At 39.7% G+C, this 25,312-nt stretch overlaps 1 protein-coding gene across 1 annotated transcript in view; it reads right to left on the bottom strand.

Annotated features, from left to right (window-relative positions):
* Positions 1–6,847: 6,847 nt before the first annotated feature.
* LOC307143213 (tRNA modification GTPase GTPBP3, mitochondrial-like) overlaps positions 6,848–25,312 on the bottom strand; it is a 43,716-nt gene continuing 25,251 nt past the window's right edge. The window contains exons 7-9 of the mRNA XM_079844569.1: positions 15,331–15,496; positions 11,875–12,207; positions 6,848–7,172 (exon numbers count right to left, since the gene is read on the bottom strand). Coding sequence (XP_079700695.1) covers positions 6,941–7,172; positions 11,875–12,207; positions 15,331–15,496 — 731 coding nt within the window. The 3' untranslated portion in view covers positions 6,848–6,940. The remainder of the gene's footprint in view (positions 7,173–11,874; positions 12,208–15,330; positions 15,497–25,312) is intronic.

Raw genomic sequence — 25,312 nt, forward strand, 5'->3', positions numbered from 1 at the left:
TTGTTTATATGAAGTTTCTTCCAACTTTAAAAGAGTACATCGGTCATATGTTAAAACTGGTGAAGCACACTGTGTTAAACATTTCATAAATGAGCTTGAAACAAACAAACTCAGGACTATAGTGAGCGACAGACGGCATGCCAGCCACAACGGCGCCATCTTGGATCATAAATATCATAAATATACATAGGGTTCATAGACAATTGGAAAAGTTTTTGGGGCAGACCTGACCTGTTGAAGAAGGATGGCATCCATCCCTCTTGGGGTGGTGCCGCTCTTCTCTCTAGTAATCTGGCACATAGTCTTAGAGCTAAACCTTGACTCACTAGGGCCCAGGTCAGGAAGCAGACAAACTGGCTAAACCGACCGTCTGCTAGCTGTCTCACGTTACCGGAGTCAGATAAATCCCAGCACATAGAGACTCTTTCACCTAGATATTATCATATAGAGACTGTGTCTGTTCCCCGAATTAGTAAATAATAAATAAAAAAAATCAAAACCATTCAACAGTAAAAATTTAATTGACGTCCAACAAATAAACAAAAGATATAATACAGATGAACAATTGATAAAGCTTGGGTTGCTGAATATTAGATCCCTTTCCCCAAAAGCGCTTATTGTTAATGATATTATTACAGATAATAATCTAGATGTGCTCTGTTTGACAGAAACCTGGCTAAAACCTGACGACTACATTACCTTAAATGAGTCCACCCCCCAAGATTATTGTTATAAACATGAGCCGCGTCTGAAAGGTAAAGGGGGAGGGGTTGCTGTAATTTATAATAATATCTTCAGTATTACTCAGAAGTCTAGTTTCAAATATAATTCCTTCGAAGTTTTGGTGCTTTATGTAACGCTATGTAGTGTACATGATAAAACCCGTTCAACATTTGTGTTAGCTACTGTATACAGGCCACCTGGGCATAATACAGACTTTATCAAAGAATTTGCTGATTTTCTATCAGAGTTAGTTCTGGCTGTAGATAAAGTACTAATTGTTGGTGATTTTAATATCCATGTAGACAACGGAAAAGACGTATTGGGATTAGCATTTAAAGACACACTAAACTCTATTGGAGTTAGGCAACACGTGTCAGGAGCCACTCATCGCCATAATCATACTTTAGACCTAATATTGTCACATGGAATAAATGTTGATACCGTTGAAATTCTGCAGCAGAGCGATGACATCTCAGATCATTACCTAGTATCATGTATACTTAATTTAGCTAAGGCTGCAAAGCCGCCCTCTCGCTTTAAAAATGGCAGGACAATCACTGCCGCTACTAAAGATTGCTTTTTAAATAATCTCCCTCATCAGTATCATCTGCTCAGCATCCCAGATAGTATAGAAGAACTCGATGTTGCAACAGAAACTATTGACTCTCTCTTTTCCAGTACTTTAGACACAGTTGCTCCTCTGCGCTTAAAGAAGATTAAAGAAAATAGTCCAACGCCGTGGTACAACGAGCACACCCGGGCCCTTAAAACAGCAGCCAGAAAAATGGAGCGCAGCTGGAAGAAAACAAAATTAGAGGTATTTCGTAATTCGTGGAAAGAGCACATGATCACATACAGAAAGGCTGTAAAAACTGCTAGATCTGCTTATTTCTCAACTCTCTTGGAAGAAAACAAACACAACCCAAGGTATTTATTCGATACAGTGGCTAAATTAACCAAAAATAAAGCTTCAACTTCTGATGATTGTAAACAGCACAGCAGTAATGACTTTATGAACTTCTTCACATGTAAGATTGATAATATTAGGAAAAAAATTCTAACCATGCAGCGTCGACATCAGACAGAGCATTGTAGTGTCACTGAGGAAAAATTACACTCATTCACTGCTATAGGAGAAGAAGAATTGGCTAAACTCGTTAAATCATCTAAATCGACAACATGTATGCTCGACCCTATACCAACTAGGCTATTGAAAGAGATGCTACCAGAGGTCATAGATCCTCTTCTTAATATCATTAATTCATCTTTGTCATTAGGATATGTACCGAAAACTTTTAAGTTGGCTATTATTAAACCACTTATTAAAAAAACGCAACCTACAGAATTAGTCAATTATAGGCCAATCTCAAATCTACCCTTTCTGTCAAAAATACTTGAAAAGGCAGTGTCTTCACAATTATGTTCCTTTTTAGAAAGAAATAGAATCTGTGAGGATTTCCAGTCAGGATTTAGAGCGTATCATAGCACTGAGACTGCTCTCATCAGAGTTACAAATGATTTACTCTTATCATCCGATCATGGCTGTATCTCTCTATTAGTGTTACTCGATCTTAGCGCTGCATTTGATACTATCGACCACAACATTCTTTTGAATAGACTCGAAAATGATGTAGGTATTAGTGGAATTGCATTATCATGGTTTAAATCATACCTATGTGACCGTTATCAGTTTGTAGCAGTAAATGAAGAGATGTCACAGCGAGCACAAGTTCAGTATGGAGTACCGCAAGGCTCAGTGCTAGGACCGCTACTCTTCACCCTGTACATGCTACCACTGGGAGATATCATTAGGAAACATGCCGTTAGTTTTCATTGTTATGCTGACGATACTCAGCTCTATATTTCTTCACGCCCTGAAGAAACTTACCAATTCACAAGATTAACGGAATGCATAGCTGATATAAAACATTGGATGACCGGTAATTTCCTGCAACTCAATTCAGAAAAAACGGAATTTTTAATTATTGGACAAAAAAGCTCCACAAGTAGTAACCTAGAATACTGTCTAACACTTGATGGCTGTTCTGTCAAGTCCTCGTCGTCAGTGAGGAACCTGGGTGTGCTCTTTGATACCAATCTTTCGTTTGAAAGCCACGTTTCTAGCATCTGTAAAACTGCTTTCTACCATCTTAAAAATATATCTAAATTACGGCACATGCTCTCAATGCAAAATGCTGAACAGTTAGTTCATGCATTCATGACCTCAAGGTTAGATTATTGTAATGCTCTACTGGGTGGTTGCCCTGCTCGCTTAATAAATAAACTCCAGCTGGTCCAAAACGCAGCAGCTCGAGTTCTTACTAGAACCAGGAAGTATGACCATATTAGCCCAGTTCTGTCAACACTGCACTGGCTGCCTATTAAACATCGCATACATTTTAAAATCTTACTTATTACTTACAAAGCACTAAATGGTTTAGCTCCCCAATACTTGAGCGAGCTCTTAACATATTATACTCCATCACGTCTACTGCGGTCTCAAAATTCTGGCCAGTTGATCATACCGAGAATATCCAAATCAACTGCAGGCGGTCGATCCTTTTCCTATTTAGCTCCTAAACTCTGGAACTCTTCCTAACATTGTTGGGGAAGCAGACACACTCTGTCAGTTTAAATCTAGACTAAAAACACATATCTTTACTATGGCATACACATAAAACACTTTTTCAATGAAATGATTGTTAGGCTGCATTAACTAGGTCAGCCGGAACCGGGAACACTTCCCATAACACCTGATGTACTCGTTACATCATCAGAAGAATGGCATCTACGCTAATGATAGTCTCTCTGTTTTATCCCGAGGTTTACTGCAGTCAGCCGGATCCGGGCCGTATCCAGATCAGATGGTGGACCTGCGCCCAGAGAAGACCAACACATGACCCTGAAGTGTCTGCAGAGACCGTGATTAGACTCCCCCTGCAACTGCCTCATCGACACGGCATCTCAATAAACCCGTCTCCTGCGTGTTGCCTCAGATTGTTAGAATATTACAATTAAATAATACTTAAATCGATATGTCATCCTCAATAAACCCGTCTCCTGCGTGTTGCCTCAGATTGTTAGAATATTACAATTAAATAATACTTAAATCGATATGTCATCCTCAATAAACCCGTCTCCAGCGTGTTGACTCAGATTGTTAGAATATTACAATTAAATAATACTTAAATCGATATGTCATCCTCAATAAACCCGTCTCCAGCGTGTTGACTCAGATTGTTAGAATATTACAATTAAATAATACTTAAATCGATATGTCATCCTCAATAAACCCGTCTCCAGCGTGTTGACTCAGATTGTTAGAATATTACAATTAAATAATACTTAAATCGATATGTCATCCTCAATAAACCCGTCTCCAGCGTGTTGACTCAGATTGTTAGAATATTACAATTAAATAATACTTAAATCGATATGTCATCCTCAATAAACCCGTCTCCAGCGTGTTGACTCAGATTGTTAGAATATTACAATTAAATAATACTTAAATCGATATGTCATCCTCAATAAACCCGTCTCCAGCGTGTTGACTCAGATTGTTAGAATATTACAATTAAATAATACTTAAATCGATATGTCATCCTCAATAAACCCGTCTCCTGCGTGTTGCCTCAGATTGTTAGAATATTACAATTAAATAATACTTAAATCGATATGTCATCCTCAATAAACCCGTCTCCTGCGTGTTGACTCAGATTGTTAGAATATTACAATTAAATAATACTTAAATCGATATGTCATCCTCAATAAACCCGTCTCCAGCGTGTTGCCCCCGGTCCCTCGAATATTCTGATCTATTATGACCTCTGAGCTGTAAAGCTGCCAGAATAATAATCATACGCTGTTTGTTAATTGGCCAGAGGAGAACTGCCCCCCCGACTGAGCCTGGTTTCTCCAAGGTTTATTTTTCTCCATTAGGTCACCTGACGGGGTTTTGGTTTCCTTGCCACTGTTGCCTCTGGCTTGGCGTGCTCAGTTGGGGACACTACATGTTCAACTAAACATTGAAATAAATCTAATTAATAAACTAAATTAACCATATAAACTAAATTACTGATCGAATTATTGATCTAAAGCCCACACTGTCACTGTATGATAATTGAAATGAACTGATGACATCAGCGTTTTTTCCAGAATGGCTATACAGCTGAATAAAATTATGCTGCATTATTTTCCTGTTTAACACTGTAAAGCTGCTTTGAAACAATCTACATTGTTAAAAGCGCTATATAAATAAAGTTGACTTGACTAAGTTTAAGGGTAGGGTTAGGGACAGGTGTGTTTTTTTGTTGGAAAAATAGAGCAAAACTGTAAGAAATGACAACTCGTTGTTTATTGAACTGTTGTATAAAATGAATATTGTATTTTGCAATGGTGCTGATATGGCTACTCTGGAAAATAGCACTCTTGCTCGTATGATATTGCTTAACTCATAATTTCCTCTTTAATTACTTTAAAACGAATGTTTATTTTTATGTTTGTTATTAGCCTATTCTTAATGAAAATACAACAACAATAAAATAGTACAAAAAAAAAACTTGCGTATATTAAACTTTAGTTAAAAAAACCAATAAGACGGATGACATAAAATAGCTATACCCGAATTATAACAAATAAATAAAAGATATTTGGAAATTCCCCTGTGGGGAACCCTCAGTTTGTGGTTTGTGTTATTAACGAAAGTGATCTTGCGCTTGTGCCTCCGCTATCGTCCTGTCAATCATCTCGCTCGCGGCTATGATTACAGTTTGAGTAAAATTTACAGGTTCCCATCCTCAGCCGATCTGCATGACCGTTTTTGCAATGACCATCAACATTAGATAAATGGGCAAGTGAAAAGGCGCCATGTTACAATTTAGTAGGAACTAAAGAGCGCTCTAGAATGTGTGGTAGCGACATTATTGGGCATCGAGAACCGGTTCCTACTTGGGATCGTTATAAAAATTCAGATTATTTTCTTTCTTTTCGTTTCTTTATTGGAATCCGATCATAATGTTAATGTTTGTCAATTTGTGACTTTTTTATTTGTTAACATTGTTAATAATAATAATAATTATATATATATATATGTATTGGGTTCCAAAATTGTCTCTGCATACCCCTCTGGCACTGGGTAGTTGCGCCCCTGCCCACGGGGTGAGATCTTGCGTGGAGCCCCAGATCGAGGGAGATTATCAGTGGTCTTGTATGTCTTCCATCTTCTAATAATTGCTCCACAGTTGATTTCTTCACACCGAGCTGCTTTACCTATTGCAGATTCAGATTCCCAGCCTGGTGCAGGTCTACAGTTTAGTTTCTGGTGTCCTTTGACAGCTCTTTGGTCTTGGCCATAGTGGAGTTTGGAGTCTGACTTTTCGAGGTTGTGGACAGGTGTCTTTTATACTGATAACCAGTTCAAACAGGGGCCATTAATACAGGGAACCAGTGGACGACAGAGGAGCCTCTTAAAGAAGAAGTTACAGGTCTGAGAGAGACAGAAATCTTGACCAAATACTTATTTTCCACCATCATTTGCAAATAAATTCTTTAAAAATCAGACAATGTGATTTTCTGGATTTTTTTCTCATTCTGTCTCTCATAGTTGAAGTCTCCCTATGATGAAGATTACAGCCTCTCTCATGTTTTTAAGTGGGAGAACTTGCACAACTGGTGGCTGACTAAATACTTTTTGGCCCACTATATAAACTTGCAATTGCGAGTTATGGTAACACTTTTAAATACTGTAAAATAAAGTGCAAAAAAACTCAGAAATGCAAGTTCATATCACACAATTCAGACTTTAAAACTCGTAACTGCGACACAATTCTGAATTGTGAGATAAAAGTCCCAATTACCGTTTTTATTTGTATTCATTGGCGGAAACAATCTTCCAGTTTTCTATTAGAATATATTCTGAAGTGTAATTTATCCCTGTGATGTTAAAGCATCATTACTCCAGTATTCAGTGTCACATGAGCCTTGGCTGGCTTAATACTGTCATGAATATTTTTACTATCACTTTTGATCAATTTATTATTATTACTTGCTGAATAAAAGTATGAATTCCTTTTAATAAAGATCGAACACTAGTGTGTGCATGCCCTGGAAAATAATCCGTTCTCTAAACGTTTGATTCAGATTTTTATTTTAGAATTACAAATGATAAACATCTTTCTTGTCAGCCCATTTACACCTCTATTGTTTTATTCTACTTATTCTATTTCCCAATACAAAAGTCTCTGAAGATGGTGTCTAATATTTCCTCCGGGCCGACTCTCCCAGTGATGCGGCCCAGGCTGGAGAGGGCCAGACGAAGCCCTTCCGCCGCCAGAACCAGGTCCAGGTCCCTGAACTGATGGAACTGATGGAGAGCCTCCACACTCTTCTGCAGGAGAGTCCGGTGTCGGGTCTGAGTCAGGCTCGGGCTGCCCATCAGTGGGTCACCGCACCTTCAGCACACACAGAGAGAGAGAGAGAAGGAGAGAGAGAGAGAGAGAGAGATGACACTCAGTGACTGTCAGAGATTACAGTATTTACACTATTTACAGTCTCTATCTTTATGTCCGTCGGTCGGTCCATCTATCTATCCATATACAACCCCAAATCAGAAAAAGTTGGGACAGTATGGAAAACGCAAAAAAAAAAAAAAGGAAGTGATTTCTAAATTTACTTTGACTTGTATTTCATTGCAGACAATATGAACACAAAATATTTCATGTTTTGTCTGGTCAACTTCATGTCGTTTGTAAATATGCATCCTTTCCTGTCATTCAGACCTGCAACACATTTCAAAAAAAGTTGGGACAGTAAAGCATTTACCACTTTGTAATGTTGCCATTCCTTTTCACAACACTTAAAAGACGTTTAGGGACTGAAGACACCAAGTGATGAAGTGTTTCAGGTGTAATTTTGTCCCATTCTTCCTGCAAACAAGTCTTAAGGTGGGCAACAGTTCGGGGTCTTCCACACATTCTCTATTGGAGACAGGTCGGGACTGAGGCAGGCCAGTCAAGTACCCGAACCCTCTTCCTCCTAGTGTTGTTTTTGGCGGCCTGTTTTAATTTTAGTTTTAGTCTAGTCTTTGTGTCAAGCTGTCATTTTAGTTTTTATTAGTTTTAGTCATAGTCATACTCTTTTTAGTCTAGTCAAGTTTTAGTCGACTAAAAGTCTGAGCATTTTAGTCTTATTTTAGTCAGAATTATCTATGACTATTTTCGTCTAGTTTTAGTCGACGAAAACTGATGACATTTTAGTCAAGTTTTAGTCAATGCAAATTGTATTTTAGTCTCTTTTTAGTAATGCAATTCTATTTAACCCAGTCAATGTAGTATAAGTACGTATTATAGACAAAACCAAAATCTTCTTTTAGCCAAACCCATTTCAAACAAGGTTATCTTATTATATTATTGTTACCTTAGACTCAAGAATACATCCATTCCAGACACGGAAGACGCTCTGATTTGAAGTTACAACATATTTATTTTACCAACTAAACATGTTAAAAGTACACACACATACATTTAAATTAAATAAATAAAAACATTGAGATGTCTCTTAAGGTTTGTGGTGTTTTTTCCTGTGATTTTCGTGGCCACATTTTTCCCTATCTATTTCCACAACACCCGTTTTATTTTCCACTTCAATGTAATAAAAGTTTTTCCAAATGTCTTAATAAGAATAAATGCATTTTTAATTTAATAATAGGAAAATAATTTCCAAATTATTATTTAATTATTTAAATATGTTTAAAATTAGACCCACATTATAGTTAAAATGTTTTTCTGTCTTGTATTTTATCTCAAAATAAAGGATGTAATTTTATTCCACATGGAAATGAGTGGAAATAAGTGAATATAGCCTCTTATTTGCTTATGAGGTATTCATAATGCTGTGGTTATTTCAACATATATAATTGCTGCCGTTATAACGGCACATTTCAAATGTTTACGTGCTTTTCTTTCTTTCTTTCTTTTTTTTGAGCGGTGATGAAATATCTTGCTCTTGTAAATACTTACCAATATTTCAGTAATACAAGTCTAGATCTTTAAAATGCATCCAGATAACAGCGAAGCACAACCGCACGGTGCTCTGCAGTGGCCAAAAAGGATATAAACCGTGAATTCTGAAGTGATTGAAAACTCAGAGATGTGGATTCAGACGGCACCACACGACCTTGGTGTTTGTCAAACAGTAATTCAGTTAGGTAATTTGGCCGGAGATTTTTACACGGGTGGTGGGAGAAAAACACTGATATTCTGCATTAAGACGACAATAAAATCACTGACTAGCCCCTGTAAATGATGAAGACACCTTACGACCGCAGGACAAACAATTACCGTCCGAATAGGGCTTACGAACCCCGACTGGCCGGCCATAGGACCCGTTCACTCACCGGAGACGCCGCGCAAGTGGGGTTTGAAGAGAGTGATGTCACCTGCGTCTGCGCAGTGAGACCTGATGCAGCCCCTGAATGAGACGCACAGAAATACTGCAAAATAAAAACACGACTTTTCGTCTCGTCTCATTTTCGTCAACGAAAATGAAGAGACATTTTAGCATAGTTTTTATTTTGTGAACCACATTTAGTCTCGTTTTTATTCGTCATCGTCACATGACCAGCATTTACGTTGCGTCTCGTCTCGTTTTCGTCACGTTATAAAGGTTCGTTGACGAAGATATTTAGTCATACTTTTCGTTGACGAAAACAACACTACTTCCTCCACAGCCAGGACTGCAGAATGTGTGCAGAATGTGCTTTTGCATTGTCTTGTTGAAATATGCATGGACGTCCCTGGAAAAGATGTCTTCTTGAAGGCAGCATATTATGCTCCAAAATCTCTATGTACTTTTCAGCATTAATGGAGCCTTCACAGAAGTGCAAGTTACCTTTGCCAAGGGCACTGACACAACCCCATACCATGACAGACCCTGGCTTCTGGACTTGTTGCTGGTAACAGTCTGGATGATCCTTTTCTTCTTTGGTCCGGAGCACACGGCGTCCATTCCTCCCAAAAAATACCTGAAATACTGCTTCATCTGACCACAGTACACGTTTCCACTGTGTGATGGTCCATCCCAGATGCCTCGAGCCCAGAGAAGTGGACGGCGCTTCTGGACACTGTTAACATAGGCTTCCTTTTGGCACGGTACAGTTTTAACTGGCATTTGTGGATGTAACTACGTATTGTGGTTCTTGACAAAGGTTTGCCAAAGTAGTCCTGAGCCCATGTGGTGATATCGCTTCTAGATGATGACGATTCTTGATGCAGTGCCGCCTGAGGGATCGAGATCACGGTTGTTCAGCTTAGGCTTGCGCCCTTGTCCTTTACGCACTGAAATTCCTCCAGATTCCTTGAATCTTTTAATTATGTTATGCACTGTTGAATGTGAAATATCCAAATCTCTTCCTATCTTTCTTTGAGGAACATTGTTTTTAAACATTTCAATAATTTTCTCACGTATTTGTTGGCAAACTGGCGATCCTCGGCCCATCTTTGCTCCTAAAGGATTAGACCTTTCTTGGATGCTGCTTTTGTACCAAATCATAATTACAATCACCTGTTGACATCACCTGTTTCAAATCACATCATTATTTAACCATTTTACCTCATTACTAGCCCTAAATTGCTCCTGTCCCAACTTTTTTTGAAATGTGTTGCAGGTCTGAATGACAGGAAAGGATGCATATTTACAAATGACATGAAGTTGAACAGACAAAACATGAAATATGTTGTGTTCATATTGTCTGCAATGAAATACAAGTCAAAGTAAATTTAGAAATCACTTCTTTTTTTATTTATTTGCGTTTTCCATACTGTCCCAACTTGTTCTGATTTGGGGTTGTATCTGTCTGTCTGTCCATCCGTCTATCTATTCATCTATCTGTCTGTCTGTCCATCCGTCTATCTATCCATCTATCTATCTGTCTGTCCATCTATCTGTCTGTCTGTCCATCCGTCTATCTATCTGTCTGTCTGTCCGTCGGTCCATCTATCCATCTATCTATCTGTCTGTCCGTCGGTCCATCTATCCATCTATCTATCCATCTATCTATCTGTCTGTCCGTCAGTCCGTCCGTCCATCTATCAGTCTGTCTGTCCATCCGTCTATCCGTCTATCTATCTGTCTGTCTGTCCATCTATCTGTCTGTCCATCCGTCTATCTATCCATCTATCCATCTGTCTGTCCATCCGTCTATCTATCCATCTATCTATCTGTCTGTCTGTCCGTCGGTCCATCTATCCATCTATCTGTCTGTCTGTCTATCTATCCATCTATCTGTCTGTCTTTCCGTCGGTCCATCTATCCATCTATCTATCTGTCTGTCTGTCTGTCTATCTATCCATCTATCTGTCTGTCTGTCCATCAGTCCGTCCGTCGATCTATCCGTCTGTCCATCCGTCTATCTATCCATCTATCTATCCGTCTGTCTGTCCGTCGGCCCATCTATCCATCTATCTGTCTGTCCGTCTATCTATCCATCTATCTATCTGTCCGTCCGTCGGTCCATCTATCTATCTGTCTGTCTGTCCGTCTATCTATCCATCTATCTGTCTGTCCGTCCGTCCGTCCGTCTATCTATCCATCTATCTGTCTGTCCATCCGTCTATCTATCCATCTATATATCTATCTATCTATCTATCTGTCTGTCTGTCTGTCCGTCTGTCCATCTATCATCAATCTATCTATCTGTCCATCCGTCTATCTATCTATCCATCTATCTGTCTGTCCATCTATCTATCTGTCTGTCCATCCGTCCATCCGTCTATCTATCCATCTATCTATCTGTCTGTCTGTCCGTCGGTCCATCTATCTGTTTGTCCGTCTATCTATCCATCTATCTATCTGTCTGTCCATCGGTCCATCTGTCTGTCCGTCTATCTATCCATCTATCAATCTGTCTGTCCATCTATCCATCTATCTGTCTGTCCGTCCGTCCGTCTATCTATCCATCTATCTGTCTGTCTGTCTGTCCATCCGTCTATCTATCCATCTTTCTATCTATCTGTCTGTCTGTCTGTCCGTCTGTCCATCTATCCATCAATCTATCTGTCTGTCCATCCGTCTATCTATCTATCCATCTATCTGTCTGTCTGTCTGTCCATCTGTCTGTCTGTAGAACAGGTTTCTGTGTTGAGCAGTGTCACTCACAGAGTCTTTAGTGTGTGTTGTAATGAGGTCAGCAGATCCTCCAGGCCGTCGCCGGTGTGGCAGGACAGGAAACAGGCAGGAGGAGCATCAGCTGAGCGGCCGAGGGAGGCCTGGATGCTGCGCCGGTGCTCCGCCGAGATGAGGTCGCTCTTGTTGAGGACCAGGATGTAGTCCTGCTCTAGAAAGGAGCGCTCCAGGATACAGTCCGGCTCTAGAGAGGAGCGCTCCAGGATGCTCTTCAAGTGTTCGCTGAGGAAGACGGGCAGGAGCTGCGGATCTGAGGGAAGCAGCGTCAAGTCCACCACCACCAGACACAGATCGGCCTCCTCCACCCTGTGGGCAGCAGAGGAAGCTCATTCCTCAAGCCTGTTTCCTGAGCCTGGGCAGCATCTTACAACCTTTGACCTCGTAGAAACAAAGTGGCCACTTCCTGTCAATGCCATCTCGCTATTAAATCACAGCCATTCACCACAACACACACCGGGAACAGGCCCAGTGTGCAGAGATTATTAGATAAACAATTTATGCTGGACCTTTATATAGAATTAACTTTATTTCTCATATAATAACTGTCTCTAATTTGTAGGTCTATTTTTCCTTTTTCGGACTAGCAGTTTCCAAGATATCAGCTAACGTTTTATAAGCGCTAAATTACAACGCTACACAAACCATACGCCGAAACTTGGCAAGTCTGGTATTGTTGGACTCGGCAAGGATTCAGGAGTCAAGGGGAGATGAGTCTCGTGAAAATTAGTCAACCACACCCAAAGTTTTAAGAAATCCACTAGGTGGCACTGTTTCGAAACTTCTCAGGCTCCTTCAGGGCATCGAGCTGATGACCCATACCGAGTTTCATAACAATCCGTTCATGTGTTCATAAAATACAGCATTTTAGCACATAATTCAAAATGTCCGACAGTCAAAATGGCCGATATGTTAAAATTGGATATCAGTCGACTCAGCATGCCTCCGGTGCTTGGCCCCTAATAATGATTAATATGTTGTTTTCTGATCTAAAGGTCTCCATTTTCAAAATTTTTGTTTTGGGATTTGTCCACAATTCTACACAATTAGTTAAAGGTTTGGAATAATTCATCCTCATTCTTATTCCAAACTTTTGATTGATGTAGTGTGTTGTTTACTTGAGAATGCATAGCTGCATGTTAATATGCAAAAAAAAGGGCAAAAAGTGTAAATATCGGTACAATTATGGATTATCTATCCCTAATTTTAGTCAGTTTTCTTCGAGGTCGATTTGGACATCATCAATTGCGTTAAGCCTAACGCACTTCTTGAAGTGTTTTTATGCTATCTTTTGTGTTTTGATATTTTGTTAAATAATAAATAGCTCATTCTTAGACTAAGTCACCACACACTTTTTTTAGACAAACAATTTATGCTGGACCTTTTTAAAGAATTAACTTTATTTCTCATATTATAATTGTCTCTAATTGATAGGTCTAGTTTTCCTGTGTTTTTAAAAAACTAAACATTCATGTGACAAGAAAATGAATAAACATAATACAGCAATACTTTATGGATTAAATACAATAACTAACAATGATTAATATGTTGCTTTCTGATCTAAAGGTCTCAATTTTCCAAAAAATTGTTTTGGGATTTGTCTACAATTCTACACAATTAGTTAAAGGTTTGGAATAATTCAGTGTGTTGTTTACTTGAGAATGCATAGCTGCAAAAAATCTAAGTTAATATGCAAAAAAAAAGTGTAAATATCGGTAAAATGATGGATTATCTATCCCTAATTTTAGTCAGTTTTCCTCAAGGTCGATTTGGACATCATCTACAGTGTTAAGCCTAACAAACTTCTTGAAGTGTTTTGACATTTTGATAAATAATAAATAGCTAATTCTTAGACTAAGTCACCACACACTTTTTTAGACAAACAATTTATGCTGGACCTTTTTTTATAGAATTAACTTTATTTCTCATATAATAATTGTCTCTAATTGATAGGTCTATTTTTCCTGTGTTTTTAAAAAACTAAACATTTATGTGACAAGAAAATGAATAAACATAATACAGCAATACTTTATGGATTAAATACAATAACTAATAATGATTAATATGTTGTTTTCTGATCTAAAGGTCTCAATTTTCAAAAAAAAATTGGGGATTTGTCTACAATTATACACAATTAGTTAAAGGTCTGGAATAATTATTAATAATTATTCTTATTCCAAACTTTTGATTGATGTAGTGTGTTGTTTACTTGAGAATACATAGCTGCAAGTTAATATGCAAAAAAAAAGGGCAAAAAGTGTAAATATCTGTAAAATGATGGATTATCTATCCCTAATTTTAAGTCAGTTTTCCTCTAGGTCGATTTGGACATCATCTATTGCTTAAAAAACTATTTAAAAAGCTAAACATTCATGTGACAAGAAAATGAATAAACATAATACAGCAATACTTTATGGATTAAATACAATAACTAACAATGATTAATATGTTGTTTTCTGATCTAAAGGTCTCAATTTTTGTCTACAATTCTACACAATTAGTTAAAGGTTTGGAATAATTCAGTGTGTTGTTTACTTGAGAATGCATAGCTGCAATAAAATCTAAGTTAATATGCCAAAAAAAAGTGTAAATATCGGTAAAATTATGGATTATCTATATGTTTTCCTCAAGGTCGATTTGGACATCATCTACAGTGTTAAGCCTAACAAACTTCTTGAAAAGTGTTTTTATCTTTTGTTAAATAATAAATAGATAATTCTCAGACTAAGTCACCACACACTATTTTAGACAAACAATTTATGATGGACCATTTTAAAGAATTAACTTTATTTCTCATATTATAATTGTCTCTAATTGATAGGTCTTTTTTTTCCTGTGTTTTTACAAAAACTAAACATTCATGAGACAAGAAAATGATTAAACATAATACACCAATACTTTATGGATTAAATACAATAATTAATAATGATTAATATGTTGTTTTCTGATCTAAAGGTCTCAATTTTTGTCTACAATTCTACACAATTAGTTAAAGATTTGGAATAATTCAGTGTGTTGTTTACTTGAGAATGCATAGCTGCAAACAAATCTAAGTTAATATGCAAAAAAAAAAAGTGTAAATATGTTTTCCTCAAGGTCGATTTGGACATCATCTACAGTATTAAGCTTATCAAACTTCTTGAAAAGTGTTTTTATCTTTTGTTAAATAATAAATAGCTAATTCTTAGACTAAGTAACCACTAAATTGCAATGCAACAAAACACAACTAATCTCCGATGTTTATCTGAGTCTGTGAATAAACAGATCATTTCCCCTCACGAGGCACAATCAGTGGCACACAATCTTGAGAGATATTTCCCCCCTACAGGCCATTTTTAGGATGGAGATATTTATCACTTTGGATTGTTTGCGTAAAAATGCCTCAGTGTTTATTTTAGCTTGATTTTCCCACCCGTGTCCGTAAATACCCACCGCAGACGGGCGCGCCGCACCCCCTCCTGCTCCACTGCATCGGTGCTGACCCGAAGCCCAGCGGTGTCACTCAGGAGCACAGGATAGCCCCCGAGGTCCAGCCGGACCTCCACCACGTCTCTGGTGGTTCCAGCTGTGGGAGACACTATGGCAGCCGGACGCTGAGCTACAGAGAGAGAGAGAGAGAGAGAGGGAATGTAGTTCACAAACTAATGAGGAGAACAAAGAAGTGAGGCGTTCTGATCTGGAACTTCTCAGAAGTCCTTCATTTCTCAGGATGGAGGGCAGAGGGTATTCACAAGACTTCAAGAAAACCCAAGAAACCCAACTATATTTAAATGCGGTGATTGCAGGTACACAAAAACAACACAAAGTTCATATCCTGTAGAAACGTAATATCTAACAGACCAGTGTTAGAAAGGCAAATAATGCATGGGCAGGAACATATAGAACTTTTTAGATGAGATAACTCAAGGACAAGTTATGTATAACTCCGGCTCTAGGCCTGCAGACGCTTCTACACACATTAGTGAGAGAATGGGCCGCTCTCAGGAGTGTGTGTGTGTGTGTGTGTGTGTGTGTTCGCTTCTACACACATTAGTGAGAGAATGGGCCGCTCTCAGGAGTGTGTGTGTGTGTGTGTGTGTGTGTGTGTTCGCTTCTACACACATTAGTGAGAGAATGGGCCGCTCTCAGGAGGAGTGTGTGTGTGTGTGTGTGTGTGTGTGTTCGCTTCTACACACATTAGTGAGAGAATGGGCCGCTCTCAGGAGTGTGTGTGTGTGTGTGTGTGTGTGTGTGTTCGCTTCTACACACATTAGTGAGAGAATGGGCCGCTCTCAGGAGCTCAGAGAACTCAAGCGTGGGGCCGTGATCGGTGGACACCTGTGCAATAAGGCCAAATATTATACTCAATATTCGACACTCAACTGTTAGTGGGATTATAACAAAGTGGAAGCCATTGGGAACAACAGCAAGTCAGCCACAAAGAGCGGGGTCAGCGCATGCTGAGGGTCACAGAGCGGGGTCAGCGCATGCTGAGGGTCACAGAGCGGGGTCAGCGCATGCTGAGGGTCACAGAGCGGGGTCAGCACATGCTGAGGGTCACAGAGCGGGGTCAGCTCATGCTGAGGGTCACAGAGCGGGGTCAGCTCATGCTGAGGGTCACAGAGCGGGGTCAGCTCATGCTGAGGGTCACAGAGCGGGGTCAGCGCATGCTGAGGGTCACAGAGCGGGGTCAGCGCATGCTGAGGGCCACAGAGCGGGGTCAGCGCATGCTGAGGGTCACAGAGCGGGGTCAGCTCATGCTGAGGGTCACAGAGCGGGGTCAGCGCATGCTGAGGGTCACAGAGCGGGGTCAGCGCATGCTGAGGGTCACAGAGCGGGGTCAGCGCATGCTGAGGGTCACAGAGCGGGGTCAGCGCATGCTGAGGGTCACAGAGCGGGGTCAGCGCATGCTGAGGGTCACAGAGCGGGGTCAGCGCATGCTGAGGGTCACAGAGCGGGGTCAGCTCATGCTGAGGGTCACAGAGCGGGGTCAGCTCATGCTGAGGGCCACAGAGCGGGGTCAGCTCATGCTGAGGGTCACAGAGCGGGGTCAGCACATGCTGAGGGTCACAGAGCGGGGTCAGCGCATGCTGAGGGTCACAGAGCGGGGTCAGCGCATGCTGAGGGTCACAGAGCGGGGTCAGCACATGCTGAGGGTCACAGAGCGGGGTCAGCGCATGCTGAGGGTCACAGAGCGGGGTCAGCACATGCTGAGGGTCACAGAGCGGGGTCAGCACATGCTGAGGGTCACAGAGCGGGGTCAGTGCATGCTGAGGGTCACAGAGCGGGGTCAGCGCATGCTGAGGGTCACAGAGCGGGGTCAGCGCATGCTGAGGGTCACAGAAGTGGCCAACTTTCTGCAGAGTCAAGAACTCCAGACCTCCAAACTTCTGTGGCCTTCAGATGAGCTCAAGAACAGTGTGTAGAGCTTCATGGAATGGGTTTCCATGGCCGAGCAGCTCATCCAAGCCTTACATCACCAAGTGCAATGCAAAGTGTGGGTAAAGTGTGCCGCCACTGGACTCTAGAGCAGTGGAGACGTGTTCTCTGAGTGACCAATCACGCTTCTCTGTCTGACGAGTCTGGGTTTGGCGGTTGCCAGGAGAACGGGATTTGCCGGACTGCATTGTGCCATGTGTAATGTTTAGTGAAGGGGGGATTATGGGGTGGGGTTGTTTTTCAGGGGTTAGTTCCAGTGAAAGGAACTCTCAATGCAAGACATTTTGGACAATTTCATGCACCCGACTTTGTGGGACCAGTTTGGGGACGGCCCCTTCCTGTCCCAGCATGACCAGTGCTCAAAGCGTCTCCATAAAGACATGGATGAGGAGTTTGGTGGAGGAACTGGAGTCCTGACCTCAACCCGATAGAACAGCTTTGGGATGAATTAGAGCAGAGACTGAGAGCCAGGCCTTCTCGTCCAACATCACAAATGCGCTTCTAGAAGAATCCCCATAAACACACTCCTAAACCTTGAGGAAAGAAGAGCTGAAGCTGTTAGAGCTGCATATTAAACCCTACGGATTGAGAATGGGAAGCTCATGTGTGTGTGAAGGGGTGGCACAACACTTCTGGTGATATAGAGTATAATGATCATAAATGTGAACAGGCAACAATTTCCAAAATGAACAATTTATAAAATGACTATGTGTACATATCTTTCATCTTTAAGTCATCATGATATCAAAATGGACAATTCTTATTTTTTTATGTAATACAGCAGTATATAAATTATTTATTTGTATGATGCATGTATACACAGTTATACAATGACCCTAACTTTACTATGTTACTCCAATCCAGATGCTGTGGTGTGAACAAAGTTATGGCTATTCTTCATCTTAAGTAAGACAAATGTGCTTATACAGCTCGCTGGTAAGCGTGAGAGAATATGATGTTTGGCCTCTACCACACCAAGCTATACAAAATCTGTCTGCAATTTAATAATACTGACCAATTAAGCTCCGCTCGCTCAACCCAGAATGCCCCAATTAGTTGATGAAACATTGATTAAAATTAAGATATAAAACTTAATGAAGTGGCCACAATCATGTCTGGCCCACTCCATGTCTCCTGGCATTGAGCATCTGATGACGTGTGCTTTCTCACTCACGCTGTTCACTTTTCATAATCAAAATAGATAGACAAACAAAATAACATTATAATATTTAAACTTAAATACCTTTTCTTAAGGGCTACAACAAGTACAGTAGCATTTCCCCCCTTATGCTGCGTTCACACCAAACGTGAATAGAGCGTCTGGAGCGAGTGATTTCAATGTAAAGGCGCCTTAAACGTGCGTCTATTTCACTTCAAACGCTCGATTTATACAAGCGTCCAATTCACTGTGGACACGCCAATGGATTCAAAATGTTCAAGCGTCCAATTATACGCCATTTTGACGCTCTATTCGCGTTCGGTGTGCATTAGCGCCGCCCCTGCGTGATACTGAACATTACGGTATTTTTATATACAGCATAATCACATCAATATTTCATGCATTCAAATATTTGCATTAAAAGTGAAGGTCATACATAATTTAGATCATCTGCTGAAGAATCTGATATCTGTGCATTGTCCTTATAAGAGATAACCACAGTTTAAATGTTACAAGCTGATGTTTCAAAACTTAAAAGCGTTTCTCTTATTAGCAAGGCACTGTAACGTCATGCGTCATGTTCTGTCGATAAATAAAACACTTTTAGCAACTCTCTTTGTCTTTTGTTTTTCGCTGCTCAGCGCTGAACTAAAATAACTGCAGATAAATCAACACAATAACCGGCTCTAAAGCAGTTTCTCTAAGCGGAAGAAAGTTTGAAGAAATGCTTCTGAAACGTCTTCTATTGTTGGTATAGTTTAGTGTTAAAGTACATCTCCATATGTCCACTGGAAGGAAGAGGCCAGTCTCACTCAACAGCTCTTTGTGTCAACTTCCTTAAAGAGTTTATCAACTTTAATAAAATCTTAAAATCTGCATTTACTCAATTCTTCAAATGCATAACATGTTAAATTTAGTTTTCAGCTTTTACGCAAATTTAACAAATTGCTTAATTAAATCTCCAGTACACCACAGCTGCAAGCTGGACCGTAGACAATAACAGGCCTGATGGATGAGGGGTAATTCTGGCAGGAAGTGTGGCGATATCCAAACATCCCCCTCTGCTACTGGAGGGGTCAGAGGTCAGAGATAAACGTCATTAAAGGTCGTACGGGTGCCATTTTATGAGTGTGCATGATAATATGTGCATTTATCATGTGCAACCGTTAACCTTCTGTCATAGGACAATAGGACACTTTTGCCCCTAAAATGTGTTTAACCAGATATTCTTATACAAGAGAAATCTTGCTTTTAGTGTAACAGATGAAAGTACAAACAACAGTAGAACAGCAGAAAATATTCTTCTTATAACTTAAAAAAATCAAGTCTAAAGAGGGCCGTTAAGAGTTGCTGTAGGATCCATGAAACATGTTTTTAAAAGCCTAAATGTATTTTTAAAAGTCTGTCAAAGCTAGGGTTGGGTATCGTTTGGGTTTTTTCGATTCCGGTGCCAAACCGATACTTTTAAAACGGTTCCGGTGCCTAAACGGTGCCTGAACCGATACTTTTTTTTTTTTAAAGGCCACAAAACGAGGTGGATGACATTAAATGGCTTTTTATTTATTTATTTTTTATTTAAATTGAACCATTTATTAAAAGTTTAATGTATACTTAAATGTATGAATATAAATAAATACAAAACACAATTTACTTATTTACAAATTATAATTGACTTATTTACAAATTCACAGTAAAACCTAAGCCACCTAACCCAACTACAACAAGCCTAATATAACTCTAAATAACAGTTACAGTAATAACAGTTACAGTAATAACAGCAGTCGTCTGTATTCTTGCTCTGCTACTAACCAGCTTCCAGCTTCAGCTTTATTTTGAAATATGATCATATTCTCTGGCTAAATATTTTAAAACGCATCGCCTTAATGTTTCCATGGCGACGCGTCATGTTTCTCACATGACACACAGCAGCCGCAATAGCGCTGACAGCTCAGCTGTATCGGGTTTATTTCGTTTTTTCTTTTTATTCAAAATATTCACAAACTTCTTAACTGTGTCACGAACTATCTGATGTTCAAATGTGTGAGTGAATGTGTGTTAGTTGATCTATAAAGCGCAATGGGCGGCGCCATGTTAGTTTGCGCCTCAGAATCGGATCTGTCAGATTTACAACACTTCAGTTCATTCTCGTCTCACGAAATACATGAAAGTAAGTGACCAGTGAACTGGAGGAAGAATAGAGTAAACTATATAGTTACTATATAATGTGCATGTATCTGATGTGAATAAAACACGTAACATTAGTCAAATTATAACCATCTGAAAGGATTGTCATTGTCGCTTCCATAGACATCAGTGTGTGTTTTGCTAGTTGCCTACTTATGAGCATTTAAATGTCTGAAACCTGAAATAAACATGATGTGGTTGAAAACACTGAATAGTTGTCATGAGATGTGGTTGAAAACACTGAATAGTTGTCATGAGATGTGGTTGAAAACACTGAATAGCTGTCATGAGATGTGGTTGAAAACACTGAATAGTTGTCATGAGATGTGGTTGAAAACACTGAATAGTTGTCATGAGATGTGGTTGAAAACACTAAATAGTTGTCATGAGATGTGGTTGAAAACACTGAATAGTTGTCATGAGATGTGGTTGAAAACACTAAATAGTTGTCATGAGATGTGGTTGAAAACACTGAATAGTTGTCATGAGTTGTGATGTGACGAGCGCTGAGCGTCTGTCTCTGGCTCAGCCAAAGCGCGAAAGCACGTTTGAATTTTGGCACCGAAATGAGGAACCGAAATCTGCGTTCTGATTCGGTCCAGTACATACCGGTTATATGAGTACCGGTGCCATATTGGAACCGGATTTCGGTACCCAACCCTAGTCAAAGCTAATATAATCTCTTAAAGAAACACGCCACTATTTTTGGGCTCATTCTCTGACTCCTCTAGAGTTAAACAGTTGAGTTTGACCATTTTTAGCCGATCTCCGGGTCTGGCGGTAGCACTGTTAGCATAGCTTAGCATAGATCATTGAATCTGATTAGACCGTTAGCATCTCGCTCAAAAGAGTTTCCATATTTCTCCTGTTTAAAACTCGACACTTCTGTAGTTCCATTGTGTGCTAAGACCGACGGAAAATGAGAAGTTGTGATGTTCTAGGCCGATATGGCAGGAACTATACTCTCATTCCTGCGTAATAATCAAATCCTTACGCTTGGCCATTTTTCCTGCTTCTAACACATCAACTCTGAGGACAAAATGTTCACTTGCTGCTTAATATATCCCACCCACTAACAGATCATCTGTTATTCAGCGGTCATAATGTTCAACTATGAAGACATTGAAATGATGACAGTCACCTGGAAGGTTTCCCAAGTTTCTTGAGGGAGTTCTCAGAGGTGTTGAGACTTATTGGCTGCGTTTCCTTCGCTCTCTGGTCCAACTCAAGTGGATTTAGATCGGGTGATTGTGGAGGTCAGGTCCACTCTCCTTCTGGGACAAATAGCTCTTATATAACCCTCTTATATAATCATTCTCAAACCAGATGTCTCTGCAAAATGCTGTGGTAGCCATGCTGGTTAATTCTCCTCCTCCTTCACGCTTCACACACATTCAGGAACACAAAGACAAACCTCAAATCTTCATTAGACCAAAGGACAGTTTTTCGCTGATCTAAATGTCCATTCCTCGTGTTTCCAGAAGGAGCAGAATCTCATTGAGCTCATGTTAAAATGGCCAACTTTACAGCAGAAGAACACATGTTTACAGTCTGGGACAAACTGTGCTTTTGGTCTGTACGGCTAATGTTGCCCTTCATGACGACTGTGAGGGGGGAATGTTTTTATAACTCATTCCTTTACATTATATAAAGCCTTAAAGTTTTGCATAATTAAGGGCGTGGCCACTTTGAGTGACAGGTGCCGTTTGTCTGCTGTCTGTTAGTCATCACGTCTGGCAGCTGAATATGTTTGTGGTCCCTTATGTCAAATATTAAATACATGCTTAATGAAAGGTGTTTTTCCCAATATCTGGAAAAGCTAAAGCTGGCAGACTAGCACTCAGTAGACCTATCACTATTCTCCCAGTTCTTAAAGGGTTAGTTCACCCAAAAATGAAAATTCTGTCATTAATTACTTACCCTCATGTGGTTGGACACCCGTCAGACCTCCGTTCATCTTCAGACACAAATGAAGATATTTTAGTGTAAATCTGATGCTCTGAAAGGCCTCCATTGGCTCAACTTTACACTCTCAAGACCCTTAAAAGACACTAAAGACTAAAGTTACAAAGTCCATCTCACTACAGCGGCTCTACAATAACTTTATGAAGACGAGAATAGTTTCTGTGCGCAAAAAAACCCTAAATAACGACTTATATAGAGATGACGATTTCAAAACACGGCCTCATGAAGCTTCAGAGCGTTATGAATCAGTCGATTCAGCGGTTTGAAGCGTTATGAATCACTGAGTCGATTCAGCAGTTTGGCGGTTTGACACGCGATCCGAATCATCATTCGGCTGATTCATAACGCTCTGAAGCTTCATGATGCTTTGTTTTGAAATCGTCATCACTATGCAAGTCGTTATTTAGGGTTTTTTGCGCACAAAAACTATTGTCGCCGATTCATAAAGTTATTTTAGAACCACTGTAGTGAGATGGACTTTGTAATGACGTCTTTAGTACCTTTTAAGGGTCTTGACAGTGTAGAGTGCCATTGAGCCAATGGAGGCCTTTCAGAGCATCAGATTTCAACTAAAATATCTTAATTTCTGTTCCGAAGATGAACGGAGGTCTGACGGGTGTCGAACGACATGAGGGTAAGTCATTAATGACAGAATTTTCATTTTTGGGTGAACTAACCCTTTAATAAGCTGATGGAGAGAATAGTTTCCTCACAAATACAGGAATACTTTGAATGTAATGGCTTGAACACAGATTTCCAACATGCTTATAGACATAACCATTCAACTTGTTCCGCCCTTACAGCAATGACAGATGACTGGCTCAAGGAAATGGATAAGTTACAGATGACTGGTGCAGTATTACTTGGTTTTAGTTGATGTCATAGATCACAATCTACTTGTTGGTAAACTAAAATGCTATGGATTTAATTTCAACTGCCATCCAATTTATGGAGAGTTATCTCATAAGTAGGACACAACGGGTTTATTATAGGGGCAGCTGGTCTCACTCTAAGGTCTTGGTCTTGCCTGGGACCACTTTTATACGCCATCTTCACAAATGATTTACCATCAGTTTTGTGTAAAGCAATTGTAATTGTAACTGTAAATGTATGCTGATGATTCCACATTGTATTATGCTGCTAAACCTGCCAGTGAACTGGACAATGTTTTATCAGCTATGGTTTTTGATTGGATAAAACGAAATAAGTTGGTGCTGAACATCTCGAAAACCAAATCAATTATCTTGGGATCAAGTCATAAACTGTCATCTGCACCAAAGATGAGTTTGATCTTGTCTGGGGAACCTATAGAACAGGTAGATAAAGTAAAATTACTGGGCACAATAATAGATAGTCAGCGGTTATGGGCGGGACATATTGACAGCATAGTGAAGAAGATGGGTTGTGGGATCTCTAGGGTGAGGAAATGTCTTTCTTATTTCCCTTCACACATAGTGGGACAGATGGATAAATCTTTAATTTTATGTCACCTGGATTATTGTGCCCCTGTGTGGTCGTCTGCATCTAAAGGTCAACTAAAGAAATTACAAACTGCCCAAAATAGACAAACACTATCTGTACGCACCATCGACTCTCATGGTTAAAGGGTTAGTTCACCCAAAAATGAAAATTCTGTCATTAATTACTTACCCTCATGTTGTTCGACACCCGTAAGGCCAAACTGCTGAAATTTGGCGATTCAAACCGCTGAATCAACTCACTGATTCATAACGCTCTGAACCGCTGAATCGACTCACTGATTCATAACGCTCTGAACCGCTGAATCGACTCACTGATTCATAACGCTCTGAACCGCTGAATCGACTCACTGATTCATAACGCTCTGAACTGCTGAATCGACTCACTGATTCATAACGCTCTGAACCGCTGAATCGACTCACTGATTCATAACGCTCTGAACCGCTGAATCGACTCACTGATTCATAACGATCTGAACCGCTGAATCGACTCACTGATTCATAACACTCTGAAGCTTCATGATGCCTTGTTTTGAAATCGTCATCACTATGTAAGTCGTTATTTAGGGTTTTTTTGCGCACAAAATCTATTCTCGCCGATTCATAAAGTTATTGTAGAACCACTGTAGTGAGATGGACTTTGTAACAACGTCTTTAGTGTCTTTTAAGAGTCTTGAGAGTGAACCGTGCCATTGAGCCCATTGAGGCCTTTCTGAGCCATCAGATTTCAACTAAAATATCTTTATTTCTGTTCCGAAGATGAACGGAGGTCTGATGGGTGTCGAATGACATGAGGGTAAGTAATTAATAACAGAATTTTCATTTTTGGGTGAACTAACCCTTTAATGGTGGAGAAAAGGCTGGTTTTCAACACAATTACATTTTTCTTTTCTTTTCTACACGTTGTTTAATATAATCAAATGGTTAGGTGTGATCAGGTTTACTCTTATTTGACTAGGTCAGCTGAGATGATGCCCAAAATCAAATGCTTTAAAGAGAACAGTTATTTATCGTGCCATCAATTATTGGAATAATTGCCCACTGAATATACGTAAAATTAATAGCAAAATCTCTTTCAGGTACCATCTGAGAATGCACTATTTAAAATTGTGAATAGGGAATGGACATTTTTTCTGTAAGAATGTAATACTGTAATAATTTATTCTGAATAATTCTTGATGTTTATAATGTTTTACTGCTTTTAGATTAT

This window comes from Gobio gobio (assembly GCF_949357685.1).
Source record: "Gobio gobio genome assembly, chromosome: 19".
Taxonomy (NCBI): Eukaryota; Metazoa; Chordata; class Actinopteri; order Cypriniformes; family Gobionidae; genus Gobio; species Gobio gobio.